Source organism: Stegodyphus dumicola, chromosome 8 (assembly GCF_044657685.1).
Source record: "Stegodyphus dumicola isolate Sdum_Otavi_A_Nest chromosome 8, ASM4465768v1".
Taxonomy (NCBI): domain Eukaryota; kingdom Metazoa; phylum Arthropoda; class Arachnida; order Araneae; family Eresidae; genus Stegodyphus; species Stegodyphus dumicola.
Window position 1 is genome coordinate 180,822,751 of NC_140775.1, and position 19,799 is coordinate 180,842,549.

Genomic DNA, 19,799 nt, shown 5'->3' on the forward strand with positions numbered 1-19,799 from the left:
CTTTTGGACTAAAAAAAAATCTGAAAGCTTTCAGATTTTACATTACTCCCAAACGGGAGTTTTTTGTGCTACCTTTATTTAATAAATAGCATGTTCTTCACACTTAAACCATAAAAGTAAATATTAAAAATAAAAAATAAATATTAAAACTGGGAGGAAAGAGTTACAAATTATAATAAAAAACTCTGAAAGCTTTCAGATTTTACATTACGCCCAAAGCGGTGTTTTTTTAACGTTTTCTGGGTTACCTTTATTTATTAAATATCATGTTCTCGCTCTTGAACGATAAAATTCAGTTCAACCTTAATATCGCAAAATAATTTTAAAATGATATTTTATAATTTTAATCCTTAGAATTTCTGACACAGTCTCGCGCGCTGTAGATAAAATTGATTTTTTTTTCACTATCGCCATTGCTCGCTTTGAAACGGGTGACATTGTTAATCAAAAATTGGTTTAAGTTAAATTCATTTAAGTGTTTCAAAATATGAAATCGATTAAAACAAATTTCAAAATGTGGCTTCCAAATGCCCATATTCAGTGGAGGATTACGTTATTCAAAATTTGATGGCTCTAGGTACCGTCGTTTCATCGCAATGCGAGAAACATACATAAATTTATGCAGATTCTTCATTGCATAATTTCTTTAAATATAACACAGGGCTGTAATATTTGGTGCCAACAATTTGAAAAGTGAACCGACATTTATTGTGAACCAACGCAAAATGCCAAAACGAAATTAATAGCCCTTTGGGCTAAAAAAATATTTGTTTGGCTTAAATTTTGAATAACTCTATCGATTGATTTTTGAGGAAGATAAGCCGAAGTTCTTTCTACTTCAAGAGAAAAAATTTCCTGAAAACATGCCAAACTAAGGCTGTTTTTTTACGCCTATTTTTGAATTTTAAATTTGCATGTTCTTTTCCAGTCAATAAGAGATGCCGTGTATTAAAAAAAAATGGCATAGCATCCGTCAAATAATTGCCAGAAATGTTAGGAACAGTACATAAATGAACTGTTGTGCTAAAGATAATATGAACAATTCATATTATCTTTAGCAAAAATTGTTGCAAACAAATTTTTGCATTTTCCTAGATAAAAATTCTGTAAATGTACTTATTTATGTGCTTCTTATTGCATTTATATTAAATCAGTTAAATTTAATTTCTCATTGGAAGGATGTTTTTTTCCTCAATGTTTAAACATTATTCCCAAAATGTTTAAACATTATTTCAAAAATTATTTCAAAAGTCGTAACATTCAAAGGCACCCACTGTACCTTAACAGCAGCATTTGAGAATAACAAAATAACATATGATTTTTTTATGTATTAAAGATAAGGATACAGAAAGCAGATTTTAAGCAGGAGCAGACTTTTATTAAAAAAATATTTTATTACTAAATAACTTATCAAACGCATTTCAAAATAATAAAAAACAATACATGGCATTTTTGAAAGTATCTTTCAGGAAGTACGAAAACATAGAGCATTTGGAATGTATTTTCGATATTTATATATGTTAAGTCATGAAGTTTCATTAAGAAACGTTTAGAATGGCAAAGAAGTTTAAAAAATCTTTTCCCGTTTTCTGTTCGGTTATTGCAATTAAAAACGTTTAACAGAGAGCCACAAGAAAAATGGCTCTTTTTTTTTAGCTAATAAATAATTACATTGAAATAATAAAAATCTGATGCGCACACACTGCATGGCGCCCTCGTACGGAATATTAAATTAATGCAATTTTCCTCCATTTAAACATATTGAATTAACAGTTAAAGGAATTTGAATTGAATTTACTTCGTGGATAGCGCATAAACCACAACAGAATACATGCACTCTTTAAAGCTCATTATATTTAGTTACCATAGCGACAATTCGGCGCTAGTTCCACTTAACACGATACATATCATTCATTTTATAACTCAGAGTGCACAAAAATTGTATCATCTAAAGAATTACTGCATGATGTATTCAAATACTCTAATAAATCTAAAACGATGTATAAAAGAAATTAAACAAATAAAAAAGAAACAGTTTTTCACAGACGACTCAGCGCCTAATGCGCATGCGCTACTAACTAATTCAGTTCTCACTTCGCAGCAAGGCAAAAATGCATAAAAATTCATAATATTTTCATTAAAAATTGAAAGATGTAGAAAAGCATAAAACGCCAAGTACAGTTAGACAATTAAAAAAACAATTTATACAATTAAATTTACAGTTTCAACGCAAAAACAAGCTAATAACTTAAATGATAGTTGCAGAATGAATTAAGCATAATTTAATTCGCAATAATAAAAGACGTTACTTTGTTGTTGCGAAGCTTAGTTTCTCTAGATTAGCAACAAATCCACTATTCTGCTAAGTTTCAAATGTAAACAAACATGGCGGCCGTGGTAATCAAAAAATTAAGCCGCACATAAAAAATTTTAAATTGTTGATAATTCCACAATTATTGCATGTAGGTTAACTAAAGGCACAAAAATCTTAACCAGAACAACATAATTCAATCATTTTTAAAGCAAAAAATGCACAATTTACATACATATAAGAATAAAGAAACTGAGATCACTGAGCCGGGTAACAGAGTGGATATGTATATAAATATATTTATATACTTTTTGGTGCAACCGATTGCAACCACAAATACGAGGTGCACATCTACATGTTATAGCAGTCCCATATACAAAATTTCAACGTTCTGAGGCTGCTCTTTTTTGAGTTATGCGAGATACGTACGTACGTACACACAGACGTCACGAAAAATTCTCTTTAGAATTCATTTTAAATGAGTTTCATAGTTTTTTTGGAGAGGAAAGAGCCCTTTATTCTGTTCATACGTACGGATTTCACGCAAAAACATCGTTAAATTGCAATTGATAGCGGTCAAAATGGATATTTTCGTTGAAGTATGAAGTCTGAAATTTTTCGCGATCACAATATTCCATTTTACTTCGTGCAAGGAAGTAAAAAAGAGGTGATAGCATGTGCTGAAAAATTGTTTCCTCTCTTTATAAGTGAAAATTTGTGATCTTAACATCAGTTAAATACGCTGTCTAAAAAATTGCTTGTTAAAACACATGTCAAATCACTGATTTTTGCTGCACGACAAAGCACCGTCAAGAAATCCTAGTCGCTTCAAGCATTTTCTTAACAAAGAAAAGTGTCATAATCTTCACTTACTCCCTTATTCACCAGATTTGGCAACTGTGAACTATTTCTATTTCCCAAACTGGAGTGTCATTTGAAAGGTCATTATTTTAATAACACTGAAAAGGACGTAGTCAACGACTCAAATTGAATATCAAAAGATGACTTTAGAAGGTATTTTCTCCCTCTTTTCCGCATGCGCTCGTGGCGTAATTGAAAGCATACTCGACGCGTATTCACGAGGTGCAGGGTTAGAGTCCCAGCGAGGGCACTGATCATTTTCCATGTCTAGCTTCAAAATAACTTAACGACTCTAAACGTGGCGCGTCAACTAAAAGGTGATGGATGATAACACGTCACCACCAGGATTTCGCAACTGTGTCCCCTCATCCCCAGTCAGCCTTTAAAGGGGGAGTATATAAGGTATTTTCTTCCTACATTCCACATGCCTTCGAGGTGTAACTGGAAGCGTAACTCGGTTTGGAGTTCTGGGGAGAGCACTGCTTATATTTTATGACTCCTGCTTCAAAATAAACTGCCTCTGTAGGGACATTAGTTATTTTTTTCAGAGCAGGCAAGATGAAAAAATTAGCAACGCTTTCGCCGAGAATCTAACCGCAGACCTCTGTAATACGCTGCCAGCGTGCACACCACCACACCACGAAGACATGCCAAGAAGGTGGGAGAAATACCTTATAACTCTACAAGTTCTATGTAGAAATCGAGCAGTGTTTCGTGTAATTTTAAATGAAGAACATATCTCTTTATTCTGAGATTTGTATGGAACTGTAGAAACACAGTTTCATATTTCCACGGTACCTTAAAAAAGGAAACGTTGTATGCTAAAGGAAATTTCGGAAGCAGCAAACTGCTGAGTAGTTAGGTTATGGAACGAAAATTTTATTTCAAGTTTTGACAGGCTTATCCACGCGTATACTACCGTGAAATAAAGTTCACAAATTTTACGCAGATACGACCTATATTTCTTCACGAAAACTTGATTCACAAAATTTAATGTTTTGTTGAACAGCAATCTTCTTATTTTTTTCCCTAACTATCATCAAATTTCTATTTTCAGCTACAGTTTCCGTCCAAGTTATACTATAAAATCTTTTATTCAACTAAACGAATATTTTATAAACAAGCAGTGACCATAAATAAAATTTAAAAAAAGCTCAATCTAACCTGCTTTTGGAATAAGGTCATTCACCGGACAGTACATTCAATCCTTTACAGTCACGGACTCTTCGTGCACAAATGTGTTCATTTATATTCTACAATCCCAAAAGCATTTTTAACCAAGGATCATGCGAAAGAATCCTGAATGGAGATCCTCCATGAAAACGAACTCAATTAGTCAAATATTTTTGCCCCCGTTTTAAATAACAACTTATAAGTAAATGGCTCAAATCCCGCTTCTCATTTGAATTCAGTATTTAGATAAGTGCTTTAGTTGACAAAGATCTTGAAGAATGGAAGGAGAAAAGGAACTAGAAACAATGCCAGTTGAAGAATTGCGTCGCAGAGAAAGAAGAATTTAAATAATGAAGTTGATACACTTCGGCCTTTTTAATTTGCATTTTAAGCAAGATATGAAGATTAAGGAAGAAAGTTCCTTCTCGTATCTGAGCCAGCTGAGAAATGACTGCTGGATTTTTTTAAAAAAAATAAGTTTAATGATTCTTTTTTACTAGTGAATCTTCATTAGGTATTTTTATGCATTTGACAGAAAATAAGCTTCATTTTATTTTCATAAAAGCTTTCATACATTTTCCCTCTCTTTTTAAGTATTTCACATGCATAAAATGTTAGTTTTCTTTTATATAAATAATTACTTGTTTTAGTAAACCAGAGTACCGATGAAAAGGCGTTTGTGATAGAATTCGACTATGCATTTTGGAAAAGAATTGTAGAGTTATGAGGGTTGTTACTTCCTTGTACGAAGTAAAAGGGAAGTATCGTAATCGCGAAAAGTTTCGGGTATCATATATCAGCGAAAATATCCATTTTGACCGCTACCGAAAGAAATTTAACGATGTTTTTGCGTGACATCTGTACGTAAGGACAGAATAAAGGCCTCTTCCCCCCCAAAAAAAAATTATAAATCATTTAAAATTCTAAACAGATTTTTTCATGGCGTCTGTACGTATGTATCTCGCATAACTTAAAAGCGAATAGACTCAGAGCGTTGAAATTTTGTATGTAGGGCTGCTATAACATGTAGATGTGCACCTCGTATTTTGCTTGCAATCGGCAACATCAAACGTATATAAATATTATGTGTATAGCCCCGATATTCCTTCTGTGAGTCTTTTTATAGCCTCTGGAAAGGCGGAGCTTCCAAGAAATGACGTCAGTCTCGTCAGCCATTCCAGTTCGCTTTAAATATTCCCAAAACATTCTAAAACTGTACGTGTAGAAAAGGCGGGAAAAACAACTTGACTACGGGGCTGTGCATTTAATTCCACGTACTTTCAAATAACAGAACGTCGCCATTAAAAATGAAAAGAACATACAGTTAAAATTTTAAGTGCATTCTTGACTATGGAATTTTATTATTACATATAGTGTGTGTGTGTATTTATATATATATATATATATATATATGTAATAATAAAATTCCATAGTCAAGAATACACTTAAAATTCTAAATGTTCTTTTCATTTTTTAATGGCGACGGTCTCTTATTTGAAAGTACGTGGAATTAAATCCACAGCCCCGTAGTCAAGTTGTTTTTCCCGCCTTTTCTACACGTACATTTATAGAATGTTCTAGAAATATTTAAAGCGAACTGGAATGGCTGACGTCATTTCTTGGAAGCTCCGCCTTTCCAGAGGCTATAAAAGGACTCACAAAGGAATATCGGGGTCTTTTCTTTAATGTAACGATGCAGTAAACTTAATACAAAAAGTTATTAGTTCTTTTTATTTACTCCGGAGATCTTAATTTTTGTAACTGCTATTTTCTCCTGAAATATAATAAATGGATCCTGTTTTTTAAACTTATCTTCTGATAATTTAAGGTACGACTACATCTATGATTCTTCACCAATCTAATTTAATCGGGACAAAAGCTGGTACATCATATATATATATATATATATATATATATATATATATATATATATATATATATATATATCCACTTTGTTACTCGGCTCAGTGAGCTCGATTTCTTCATTCTTATATGTTTGTAAATTGCGCATTTTTTGCTTTAAAAATGATTGAATTATGTTGTTCTTATCATCCGGTTAAAGGTTTTATGCCTTTAGTTAACCTGCATGCAATAATTGAGGAATTATCAACAATTTAAAAATTTTTTAAGTGCGGCTAAGCCTAATATTTGTTTAACATGGCAGCGATATTTGTTTATGTTTGAAACTTAGCAGAATAGTGGATTTGTTGCCAGTCTAGCGAAATTAAGCTTCGCAACAACAAAGTAATGTCTTCTTTTATTATTGCGCAGTAAACTGTGCTTAATTCATTCTGGAATTATCATGTAAGTTATTAGCTTGTTTTTGCGTTGAAACTATACATTTAATTGTAAAAATTGTTTTTTTAATTGTTTAAACTGTACTTGGTGTTTTATGTTCTTCTATATCTTTTAATTTTGAATGAAAATATGAATGAATGAATATGAAAATATGAATTTTTATGTATTTTTGCTTTGCCGCGAAGTGAGAACTGAATTAATTAGCAGCGTATGCGCATTAGATAAACAGCGCCGAATCGTCTGTGAAAAAATGTTTCTTTTTTATTTTTTTTAATTTCTTTTATACATCGTTGTTTTAGATTTATTATAGTATTTGAATAGAACATGTAGTAATTCTTCAGATCATATAATTTTTGGGCACTTCGAGTTATAAAAAGAATGAGATCTAACGCTGGTAAGTCAATCTAGCGCCGAAGTGGCACTACAGTAAATAAATATAGTAAACTTTAAAGAGTGCTTTTATTCTATTATGGTTTATGAGCTATCGACGAAGTAGATTTAATAAAAAATTCGTTAAGTGTTAATTCAATATGTTTAACTGAAATGCAGGAAAATTGCGTATAATTTAATATTCCATACAAGGAAGTCATGTGATGTACACATCAGATTTTTTTTAAAGTAGGAGACATGAAAAATGTGTATTGCCGTCGCCGGGATTCGAACTTGGACCTCTCGAATACACGCCAAGTGTTCTACCGTTACACGAGGAAGGCATGCAGAAAGGAGGCAGAAAATACTTTATAGAATAACCTTAAGAGATTATTTGTTCTGATTGATTATTGTTTAATAGACGCCTTTCATAGGTAAGCTTCATGAAAAACATTTATCAAAAATGGAGATTCTTCATATGACATACCATAAATAATACTGCACTGTAATACTTGTAATAATGTGCATCGCATTATTATAATAATCTACTACGATTGTCATACACATTGAAGTAACAAAAGTCATGGGATACCTCCTAATATTTTGTCGGTCCTCCTTTTGCCCGGTGAAGTGCAGCAACTTGAGGTTGCATGGACTCAACAAGCCGTTGGAAGTCCCCTGCAGGAATATTGAGCCATGCTGCCTCTATAGACGTCCATAATTGTGAAAGTGTTGACGGTGCAGGGTTTTGGGCACGAAATGACCTCTCGATGATGTCCCATAAATGTTCGATGGGATTCATGTCGGGCGATCTAGGTGGCCAGATCATTTGCTGGAATTGTCCAGAATGTTCTAACCAATCGCTAACAATTGTGACCCGGTGACATAGCGCATTGTCATCCATAAAAATCCCATCGTTGTTTGAGTACGTGAAGTCCATGAATGGCTGTAAGTGATTTCCAAGTAGCTGAAGGTATCCATTTCCTGTCAATGATCGGTTCAGTTGCACCAGGGGACCGAGTCCATGCCATGTAAAAACAGCTCAGACCATTATGGAACCACCACCAGCTTGAACAGTGCCTTGTTGACAACCTGGGTCCATGGCTTCGTGGGGTCTGCGCCACACTCGAACCCTACCATCAGGTCTTACCAACTGAAATCGTGACTTATCTGCCCAAGCCACGGTTTTCCATTCGTTTAGGAACCAACCGATATGTTCACGAGCCCACGAGAGTCGCTGCAGGCGATGTCGTGCTGTCAGTAAAGGCACTCGAGTCGGTCTTCTGCTGGCATAGCCCAAGGAAGACAAATTTCGCCGCACTGTCCTATCGGACACGTCCCTCGTACGTCCCACATTGGTTTCTGCGGTTATTTGACGCAGTGTTGCTTGTCTGGGAACATTGACAACTCTACGCAGACGTCGCTGGTCTCGGTCGTTAAGTGCAGGTGGTCGGCCACTGCGCTGTCCATGGTAAGATGTTATGCCTGAAATTAGATACTCTCGGCACACTCTTGACACTGTGGATCTAGGAATGTTGAATTCCCTAACGATATCCGAAATGGAATGACCCATGCGTCTAGCTCCAACTACCATTCCGCGTTCAAAGTTTGTTAATTCTCGTCGTGCAGCCATAATCACGTCAAAGCCTCTTCACATGAATAACTTGAACACAAATCAAGGCCCTGCCAAAGCACTTCGCATTTATACATTTTCTACGCGATATTACTGCCATCTGTATATTTGCATATTGCTATCCCATGACTTTTGTCACTTCAGTGTATGTATCATATATACGTAAATAATATTGTTCTTGTTTTTGTATAACAATATAAGTAAAGAAGATGGCGAGTCGCCCAGCCCGTATAGTAGTTAGCGACACTGACTGTTGTACATATGCGCCCGGATTGAAATATCAGAAAAGGCATGGATGTTTATAAGTGGGTGTAAAATAGCAGGCCTCCTGGTGGTGCACTCTGGTTGACGATAAGTCTGTTGCAACAACAGCCGCTCTCCGCTTTCGCCTAATGACCAGAGGGTCAATGTCCTGACATTTGTTTGTTTGTAAGATGTTGGAAAAGCCAGCACATCTGTCCAACCATGGACAGATATTCCATATTTTACGCGACAAATCTTAACGATTCTGATATGAAAATCCTTTTGGCTTCTTGTTGGTGCCTCTTTGTTTTGAGGTGTGAGCAGGATATTCCGATACGTTGTACTCGTGCCGATAGCTCTGCTTGAGCTATCGGCACGAGTTAATGTTTAACTATTTTTAAATATTTCAACTATTTTTCCATGACATTGAAATAATTCTTCATTTCTATGTAGAATAATATTTTTGTTTGTTATGAGGCGTGTGTAAAATTCCAAGAGCCTTATTTGCCGGGACTGAATTTTACCGCAACAAGATTTTTGAGAGATCGGCGCTCAAAACGAATTTCAAGAATTACCATAACTTTTACGTGTTTTATGTAATAAGAGAAGTAAAAGCTTTATAAACGCGTTTAATCTAGTACAACTCCAATTTCGACTTTTAATCATAGAATTACATTTGTTTTATCATAAAGTTCTTCTTTTTGTATTTCTTTTCTTTGATTTAATAATTAGCAAATTTTTGTAGCGTATTATCTCTTCTGCGCATGATATTTGATGTTTTTCTCTTTGTTTTTTAAATACTATAGAGTAAAATTCAAGTAATTGTCTGATTTTAGTTACTAAAGCAAGACGTCTTAGTAACCAACTAGACGCTTTAGTAATCTGCCATACAAATTTTCTTAAAAATTATACTTAAAAATTAATAAACTTATACAGCTTAATTTGAAATATTATGACAACTGTTAATAATCATATTATGGCAGCTGTGTGTTTGTATCTATATCACAAACTGAAATTCAACTATTATAGCAGATAGCTTTTGTTACAAAATCCAACCAAGACTCACTCACAACAATAGCCAACTTGATTCTGCATACGACAAATAGGAATACATTTAGGAAAAAATTAATCGGATTTCTTCTGCAAACTTTAGTGGTGTAAGTTTTTATTTACACCACTAAAGTTTCAAGTAATCATAAAATGCTTTCCTAATAAGCTATCAATAACATAAATAAAGAGCAAAGGTTTCATTAATGACGTTATATCAAAATTCGGATTGCAACTTTTGTGAAATGTCCAAGAAAATTTCTTTGGAAACGATGAATCTAACAAAAATATGTTAAACTCAGAAGTGTATCAAATTACACCAGAAGGTTTACCTTTGGCAATGGAAAATTTTATATATTTGTAAGGCTTTTGTGGAAAACCTGTAAGTGTTCAGCAGCTTTGAATGTGTAGAATCAACCACAATTTCCAAATTATACAAATTATACAATATTCCAAACTCTCTACATTCAAATAGCCTTTTTATCAGCGAACTCTGTCATTTTTGGCAAGAGATAAAAGCTGCATGGACACATACCATATCTGAGAAATGCGATAGGAGTTAAAATAACTGCCTTTTGAAACCAAGTTAATCTTAGACGCAGCGCCACGTTTGGCTGACAACTTGAAAACTTTTAATGCTTTATTATTGCGCTAAAAGACTTGCTATCAAAAAGGCTCGTAAACTGACTCGAACTTGGCATTAATTATTATTTCTGCTTGCAGGATGAAAGAAACCAGATTTTAACTACGAATTGTTGGCTTAATCAGGTAATAATCTTTTATTCTTGTTTCGTTTTGTTGTTCTGGTGTCGCTGCAAGCGAAAATGCTTGAATAGTTTACATAGAATGTATACACTAAGGGGTGACAAAAGTCACGAAATACCTCCTAATATCGTGTCAGACCTCCTTTTGCCCGACGAAGTGCACAACTCGACGTAACATGGACTCAACAAGTCGTTGGAAGTCCCCCGCGAAAATACTAAGCCATGTTACCCCTACAGAAGTCCATAATTTCGAAAGTGCTGCCGATGCAGGATTTTTGTGCGCGAACTGACCTCTCGATTATATAACATAAATGTTCAATGGGAATTATGTCGTGGGATATAGGTGGCCAGATCATTTGCTGGAAATGTCCAGAATGTTCTTCAAACCAATCGCGAACAGTTGTTGCCCGGTGACGTGGCGCATTGTCATTTATAAAAATTGCATCATTGTTTGGGTACATGAAGTCCATGAATGGCTGCAAGTGGTCTCCAGGTTATACCCATTTCCAGTCAATGATCGGTTCAGTTGGACCGGACGACGACTATGCCATGAAAAACAGACCGTAGCATTATGGAGCCACCACCAGCTTGCAAGGTGCCTTGTTGACAACTTGGGTCCATGGCTTTGTGAGATCTGCGCCCCACTCGAACACTACCATCAACACTTAGCAACTGAAATCGTGACTCATCTGACTAAGCCACGGTTTTCTAGTCGTCTGGTATCCAACTGATGTGATTACGAGCCCACGAGAGTCGCTGCAGGCGATATCAGTAAACGCACTCGACTCGGTCTTCTGCTACCATAGCCCATTAAAGCCAAATTTTGCCGCACTGTCCTACCAGACACGTTCGCCTTCGCGACCCACAATGATTTCTGCTGCTACTTCACGCAGAATCTCGGAATGTTGAATTCCCTAACGATTCCGTTTTTGATCTCGGAATGTTGAATTCCCTAACGATTTTTGAAATGGAAATGTTCCATGGGTCTAGCTCCAAATACCCTTCCGCGTTTAAAATCTGTTAACTCCGACCGTGCGGCCATAATGACGTCAGAAACCTTTTCACATGAATAATTTGAATACAGATGAAAGCCCTGGCGAATGCACATACATTTATACATTTTGTACGCGACACTACTGCCATCTGTACGTTTGCATATTGCTATCCCTTGACTTTTGTCACCTAAGTGTATAATAGACACCACATCAAAATAATAAAACTCAGCTTTCCTGAAACTTTAAGCTGTATGTATATCCTATGTTTTCTTTTGTTTCCCTGTTTTATAGTATGCCAAATGAAAAAGATGCATGTCGAAGAATTATTACATAAAAGTAATAATAACTAGAATTTATACTAAATTCTAAACTGTATTTTTCTCGAAACAATGATTTTGCAGATTTGCCTTTTGGTGTGGAGTCGATGATGAAATTTTAAAATATAGTGTGTGTAACTCTAATGTAATTTATTAATTCAAGGGAGTGGAAATTTTTGAAAATTAAGATAGTGAAATTTGAGAAAATTTAAAAAGCTCTTGAGATTCATTTAATTTAGAATTCATTGCTATTAATTTCTGATATTTTGCAGCAGAGAAAAACCTTCATTAATATCATTTTTACTTTTTTATTTTTAATTAATAAGTACAATAATATTTTTATATGATTCAACACTTTAAAAATATTTTTCTTGTAGAGATAAAAGTAATAATTTTTATTGCGTTAACATTCATTTATACTATATTGAAAAAAATATTAAATACATGCATACTGTTACGAATTTGGTATTTAAAAAGCTAATATTAGTTCAATTATAAATTAATTGGTTTTATTTCTCGCGCAGTGCAGCGCGTGACGAATATTAAAAGAAAGCTAAGCCGGAAAATTGAAAATACAAGAGCGCGTGCATTAAATAAATAAATATCTCTTTTTGATTTCGAGAAAGTATTGGAAAATTCTAGCGCGTGATTTTAAAATCTTATAAAAGGAGGAAAACATCTCAGTTTGCAGTAGTTGCTTAGTTTGTTGTTGTTTAGAAAACTGCTCTTGTTGATTGTAGCGAATTCGCGGATTAGCGTTCTTTAGCTGTTTTGAATTACGTTCTATTGGACATTTGAGTAGTTAAAAGATAACTACTGTGAGATATTGTAATACTGCATGATAATTTGAGAAAATTTAAGCATTTTTGTTGTGATAATAATAAATTTTTGTTCATTTTTCATCGGACTTGTGCATTCATTTCATAACGAACCCGTACGCACGCAACAATACATAAAGGCATAATTAGTAATAATTATAATGCAATAGTTATTTGTATTACAAGTGCACAACTATATATTAGTGCAAAAAAGTTTATGCATAATGCATTTATCAGTGAAATTGAAGTTAGTTTTAAAATATTAAATGGGAATAAAATTTTTAAAATTATTTACTGCAACTCCCTAAAATATTACTGTTTAACAAATGGTATAAACCATAAGGTATTTCATCATCAATTCAATTTATACTTTGAAAGAAATCATGTGTCAAATTATACAAAGAATTATGAATAACAAATGAAAATCTATATTTTATACCGTTTTTCCTCTTTAGATCTGGATGGACTATGGTCTGTTATGGAATCACTCAGACTTCGGAGGCATTAAAGTTGTTCGGATACCAGCAGATAAAGTATGGCGGCCGGATATAATATTATATAATAAGTACGTATCTTTTAGTATGGAAATTTAATACGAAATTAAGTTCCATTTTCTAATAAATGTGTTATTTCATTTTTAAAAAAAATTGTTGTGCATGAATTAATGTAAGTATATATAGTTTCAACTTATTTGGCAATAATGATATCATTATTGTTGACAATAAAATTATTAAATTATTTCGAAGAAAAATTTGTGATATAAATAAAACATTTTTTTATAAATTTTTATTTAATACACTCATGGTCTTTTGTGAATGGAATTTTAAGTTATCAAGTTCAAATTTTGTTCACTGATAGTCGATGACAATGCACTGGGTTCAAAGGAGTTTTTCAAAATTCGGTTTAGACTTTTTTTTTTTTTTTTTTAAATTAATGTTTAACCAATTTTTCACACAAATCTTGCTTTAACGAACAAAGTACGCATATCAGAATTCATATAAAGATCATAGAACGCAAGAAGGAAAGAAGGATATTTCGTATATTTGAAAGAACTAATTTATGCTAAAAAAATGAGAAGGAAACATAAGCATTTAAAAATTGAAAATGAGCAGAAAATTAATGCAACTTAAAAAGCTTAGTAGAATTTTAAGTTTATATAGTTAATTAACAAACGTTTTTTATATAAAGTCTAACTGATTATTTTTCATGAAAAACGCAGTCTAAAAATGCTTAGAAAAAGAAAGATAAATAATTGCATGAGGTTACCTCCATAAAAATTGCTAAGTTAATGATCATATTATTTTCGTTCACATTTGTTAATCTGATATTGTTTTAAGGAAAATTACATATAGTTTTTCTTCCGTTTATTCTTAAAGTGTCGTTAACATTTTCATGTATAGCATGCAGTCAATATTTTGGATGTCGATTTGGTAGTTATGACAAAAGTCAGTTACATGATATGTCATTATGCGATTTGAAAAACGCATGTATGCGATGTTATTGACATGCGATTATTGGTAGGTACTTTATTTTTTACCACGATATTTTCGACGACGACGTTTTAGAACTGCGATGTTTTCTCCCGCGATGTTTTGTTTACTACGGCGTTTTCTCCTTCCGTTATTTTCTTCGCGGTGTTTTTGTCCGCGAAGTTTTTGCTGCTATGTTTTCAGCTGTAACCCTACAATATTATTTTTCCGGAAGAGCTTTGATGCTTCAAAACGTTACGCTACATTATACAAAAAGATACTTACACTTTTAAACACAACTTAAGCTAAACTAAAATTACTTACATATAAAATTCGTAACAATAATTTATCATGTAGTTTAATGGGACTAATAAGTTAAATAATTCTACTTAGAGAACTCAGCTACGATTTTACATCGCCAATAATAAAAGAATTTGGCGCCTAAATAACGAGATCCATTAATTAATTGCATAGCTAAATGCAACCACTATCTTTTTTAATTTATGATAGGCGCTCTACGTTGTTATTATTCGCGATATAAAATTGTAGATGAATTCTCCAAACAGAATTATAATCTATTATTCCTGTTAAACTATATGGTAAATTATTTTTCTCCTTTTAGAGCATTAAATATCATATCCGTTTTGAATAAAAGTTTTGGAGCAAAAAAAGTTTTTTTAATTGTATTTATTTAGAAATATTTCAATAAATTTTGCCATGTGAGAAAATTTTATTCGTATTCCCTGAATTCAAAGTGAAGCATTTATTTATTGTAGTCCAGTTCTTCTGATACTTTTAACAATACATTTTCTGATAGATAAGTTGAAAATTATTTATATTACAGGCAATCCAGCAGAATATTCGCAGAAATTTATATACAAAACATATTTTGCCATATCTTTATAATATATATTCTCAAGAAAAACGATGCCTAGGAGGAAAATACACTCATGTCCATAAATTAAGGATAATGCAAAATCAGGCAAAGGAAGAGTTAGAAGCAAAACAAATTTGACTTATTTGTAAAGCTTATTTATTAAACAAAAGGTAAAGAGCAAAAAAAAAAAAAAAAAAAAAAAAAAAAAAAAAAAAAATGCTATATGTTTAATATTTATTATAAAAACTAGCGATTTTTTTCTCCCTGGAACAAATTACAAAAAACCAATATTACATGGTTGGTATGATTGTTAATACATTGTATGTCTCCCAGACGATGCAATACAGTCCGTACAACGCCTAGGCATGCTGAGTATCAAATTATCGATCTGATCTTGGGGGATATTACACCATTCAAAAAGCAATGCTCTCCGAAGTTCCGGTAGACATGTAGGAGCAGGTTGACGGGCTGCAACTCGTCGACCAAGCATGTAGCACACGTGCTCTACTGGATTCAAGTCCGGTGAGAATGCTGGCCAGTCCATACGGGTGATATCCTCCGATTGAAGGCATTCGCTTACGATGTTTGCACGGTGAGGACGGTCGTTGTCATCCATAAACACCAATTGTGCGCCCATGGCGCCCCGAAAAAAACGTACATGTTGTTCCATAATGACGTCCCGATAGATTTGGCTTGTCATGGTTCCAATTTGAACATGCAGGTCAGTTCTGGAACCCAGAATAATTCCAACCCAAACGAGCACTCCTGCACCACCGTAACGGTGTCGTTCAATGATGTTTTCTTGGTGGTAAAGGGTACCTGGAACTCTCCATATGAAAGTCCGGCGAGAATCAGACTGCAAGCTAAACCTAGACTCGTCGGAAAACATCACACAAGCCCACTGTTGCGGTGTCCACAATGCATGCTCTCTACTCCAGGCTAACCGCAGGCGACAGTGAGTTGCAGTAAGTGGAACACATCTGACAGGCCTACGAGAATATCTAGATCAATCTGCCCTAAGCGTCTATACACGGTCTGCCTTGAAATTGTCGTACCAGTGGCTGAAGAGAGCTGACGAAACAGGTCTGAGGCTGTGCTCCGCCTGTTTCTTTTGGCAGTAACTTCCAAATACCGGTCCTCATTCGGCGTTGTAACTCTGGGGCGACTTGTGCTGTAACGTCTAGTCACATTATCATCATCTTGGAATCGTTGCCAAAACCTGGAGATGACACTCTGGGCAATTCCAAGTTCGTCTGATACTTTTAGTTGGGTACGCCCACATTCCAGACGGCCGATAATTCTATCACGTAAAAAATCATCAAAATGTGGCCTTTGTGTCATAACTATTCGGTTATTGCACTGAAATGCTTATAAAGCGCCTGCGAACAATTTTACTTCTTTGCCTGTATTCGTTATATATCACTCTCTTACACTCTCGTCATTGTGACGTACCATCGGTGTCATCTGGTTACTTCCTGAAATTTGCATATGATTCTTGAAGATGTGTGTAGTGATTTTACAGGTGATATATTTATGTTAGAGTTCGATTTCCGCGTGACTCCGAATTATCCTTAATTTATGGACATGAGTGTAGGTTGAAATATTATTTTACTTAGAATTGATTTTCCAAACGTATTAAGAAACAAACAAATGTTTAAAGAAAATGTCTTACGTTTGTTTCTTTTGAAAAGAAACAAAATTTTTATATATATGACCTTGATAACTTATATTTCTTAATGTCTCTGATGCCTTATTAAACAATTAATTAAAATGAGTTTCTTTCATTGAAAGGTAAATAAATACATTTCATAGTCACTTTTAATTTTTATTTTATTATTAGCATATTTAATTTTTTTTATATTTACTGTAATATTAATTTTCACATTTACAAATGTGGTGCTTGCTATTATAAGTAGAAGGAAAGAAGCTTTCCTTTAGTTTTTTATTGGGTTAATCGATAAATATTGTATGCGATTCAAATATCGAAATGTATAAGCTTTATTTTATAACAAAAATTTTTATAGCCTGGTCTTTTTTGTAATTTTGAATTCTAGTATGTTATATTGGTTACCATACCTTGGAAGTATAGCTAAAATTATACATTTTTAAACTAAGCGACTTAAAAATAACATACGCAATCAGCCTTTAAACGGGGGAGTCAATATCTAACATTTTGGAAAATTTACCAAGTATTTCAATGCGTCCAAAGATCAATGAAGGAGTTGAATCTTCTAAAAGTAAAGTTTTTTTCTAAAAGATAAAAATTAGCCGGCAAAATGAGGGAAGAAATTATATCTAATAAAAGAATAATATTAGGACAAAACGTTTGAATACAAAATTTTTTAAAAAAATTGATATGGAAATCACATAATGTACCTTGTACAGCCTACTAAATTATACACATTTTTTGCTGCACTTCATTTAAGCTTCTTTCTTCAAATTTCGTTATAGATATATTTCTCATTCAATCAATTCAGTTTTCACTTCGCCGTAGGGCAAAAATACATAAAATCCCAAAATTCTATCTTTATTAAAAATCGAAAAATATATATTAAAAAAAACATAAAACACCAAATACAGTTAAAACAGTTAGAAAACAATTTTTGCAATAAAATTAGAATTTCTGAGCCAAAATAAGCAATGCGGCCAACAGGCAGAGAAGCAAAACTTTCGGAGAGTGAAAATTTTAGTGACTTCCAATCCCACTCGGCAAAAGGATACTGAAGTTGACGGAACAACTGGCTCAATTCACTATACTAACTAAGAGTTTCAAATGTAAAGAAATAGTTGCAACGTTAAGCCTAGCCTCCCCTTACACTTTGAAATTGTTGATAATTCTACAACTATAGCATACAGATTAGTTAAAGGCATGAAAACCTTGACCGGAATATCAGAACAACATAATTCAATCACTTTTAAAGCAAAAAAGTACACAATTTACTAACATATAAAAATAAAAATACAGAACTCACCCAGCCGAGTAAGAGAGTAGGTATATGTGTATATATATATATATATTTATATATATGATGTATCAGCTTTAGTCGTAGCTTAAATAATCAGACGATAGGTTTAAAAAACAGGATCCATTTATTATTATTCAGGAGAAATAGCTGTTACAAAAATCAGATATCCAGAGTAAATAAAAAGAATTACTAATAAACTTTTTATATTTTTTTTTCATAACTTTTTGTATGAAGTTTACTGCATCGTGACATTTAAGAAAAAGCTCCGATATTCCTTTTGCGAGTCTTTTATAGCCTCTGGAAAGGCGGAGCTTCCAAGAAATAACGTCAGCCATTCCAGTTCGCTTTAAATATTTCCAGAACTTTCTATAACTGTACGTGTAGAAAAGGCGGGAAAAACAACTTGACTACGGGCTGTGGATTTAATTCCACGTACTTTCAAATAAGAGAACGTCGCCATTAAAAATGAAAAGAACATACAGTTAGAATTTTAAGTGTATTCTTGACTTGGAATTTTATTATTACACATATATATATATGCATACATTTGGCGCGGCCGATTGCAACAAAAGAGGCAGGTGCACAACTACATGTTATAGCCATATACAAAATTTCAACGTTCTACGGCTAATCATTTTTTGAGTTATGCACAATATATATACGTACGTACGTACGTACGTATAGATGTTGCGAAAAAGTCCCTCCTGAATCCATTTTAAATCCACTTTACAATCCATTCTCGAAAAAAGAGTTTTATTCTGTCCGTATATTCATATGCCATGGAAAAAAAAAAATTGTTCAAATGGATTCGATAGCAGTCGAAATGATATTTTAAATGAAATAGAATACCCGAAATTTTTCGCGATTACAAAACTTTCTTTATTTCGTAAAAGTAATTAAAAATAATATTTTAATATTTCAGGATAATATAATGTTCACAATTAGGCAAAAAGCGACCTTTGATTGGCGTAGATTCAGAATTAAACTCCGTTTTCGAGGTCAATCAGACAGATTCCTTTTCTACAGGAATAAAAATATTTTTGCAAAAAATGGAGAAGAAATAACTATATTTATAATGAAGTCAAAGCGCAGAGCCAATTGAAAACGAATGCAACACTTTCTATGAAGGAAACATTAAACAGAATTACTGTTAAGAGTTTTGAAAGCGTTGAGAACTGGATTGAAATCAATATCATAAACGAAAAGAATATAAATTTTATGTATATGAAAGGCCTGAAATAATTTAGCTTTTAATTTCACATTTCCACGTTTATCTTCCATTTGTGATATCCTTGTTAAAAATATTCGTAAAGAAGTATCATTCGTAAAGAAGTATCTTATTAAAAATATTCGTAAAGAAGTATCTCAGTTGTGAATTTACATTACTACGTTTTGCCTCATGATAAACTATTTCTTATATTTTGATTTATTTATTTACTCTTGAGCCTTCATATTTGATTTCAAAAGGAACCGTATCAAAATTTGGATTGACTCTTTATACGAAATGCCCTCTCTCTAGGAGAGATTTTCGCTTTAGATGTCTCAAACATGTATTGTATTCATGGAGGAGAGAGGTTTACTCTTCTTACGCTGACGAGAAATCAATAAATACATATATATTTGTTAACATCATGGCTCGTATTTTTGAAATTGAATAA

The 19,799-nt window shown here is 33.3% G+C and overlaps 1 protein-coding gene across 1 annotated transcript in view; it reads left to right on the plus strand.

Moving 5' to 3' along the window:
- Positions 1-19,799, plus strand: part of LOC118198352 (neuronal acetylcholine receptor subunit alpha-10-like) — a 292,952-nt gene that overhangs the window by 241,906 nt on the left and 31,247 nt on the right. The window contains exons 4-5 of the mRNA XM_085822803.1: positions 10,659-10,703; positions 13,285-13,394. Coding sequence (XP_085678929.1) covers positions 10,659-10,703; positions 13,285-13,394 — 155 coding nt within the window. The remainder of the gene's footprint in view (positions 1-10,658; positions 10,704-13,284; positions 13,395-19,799) is intronic.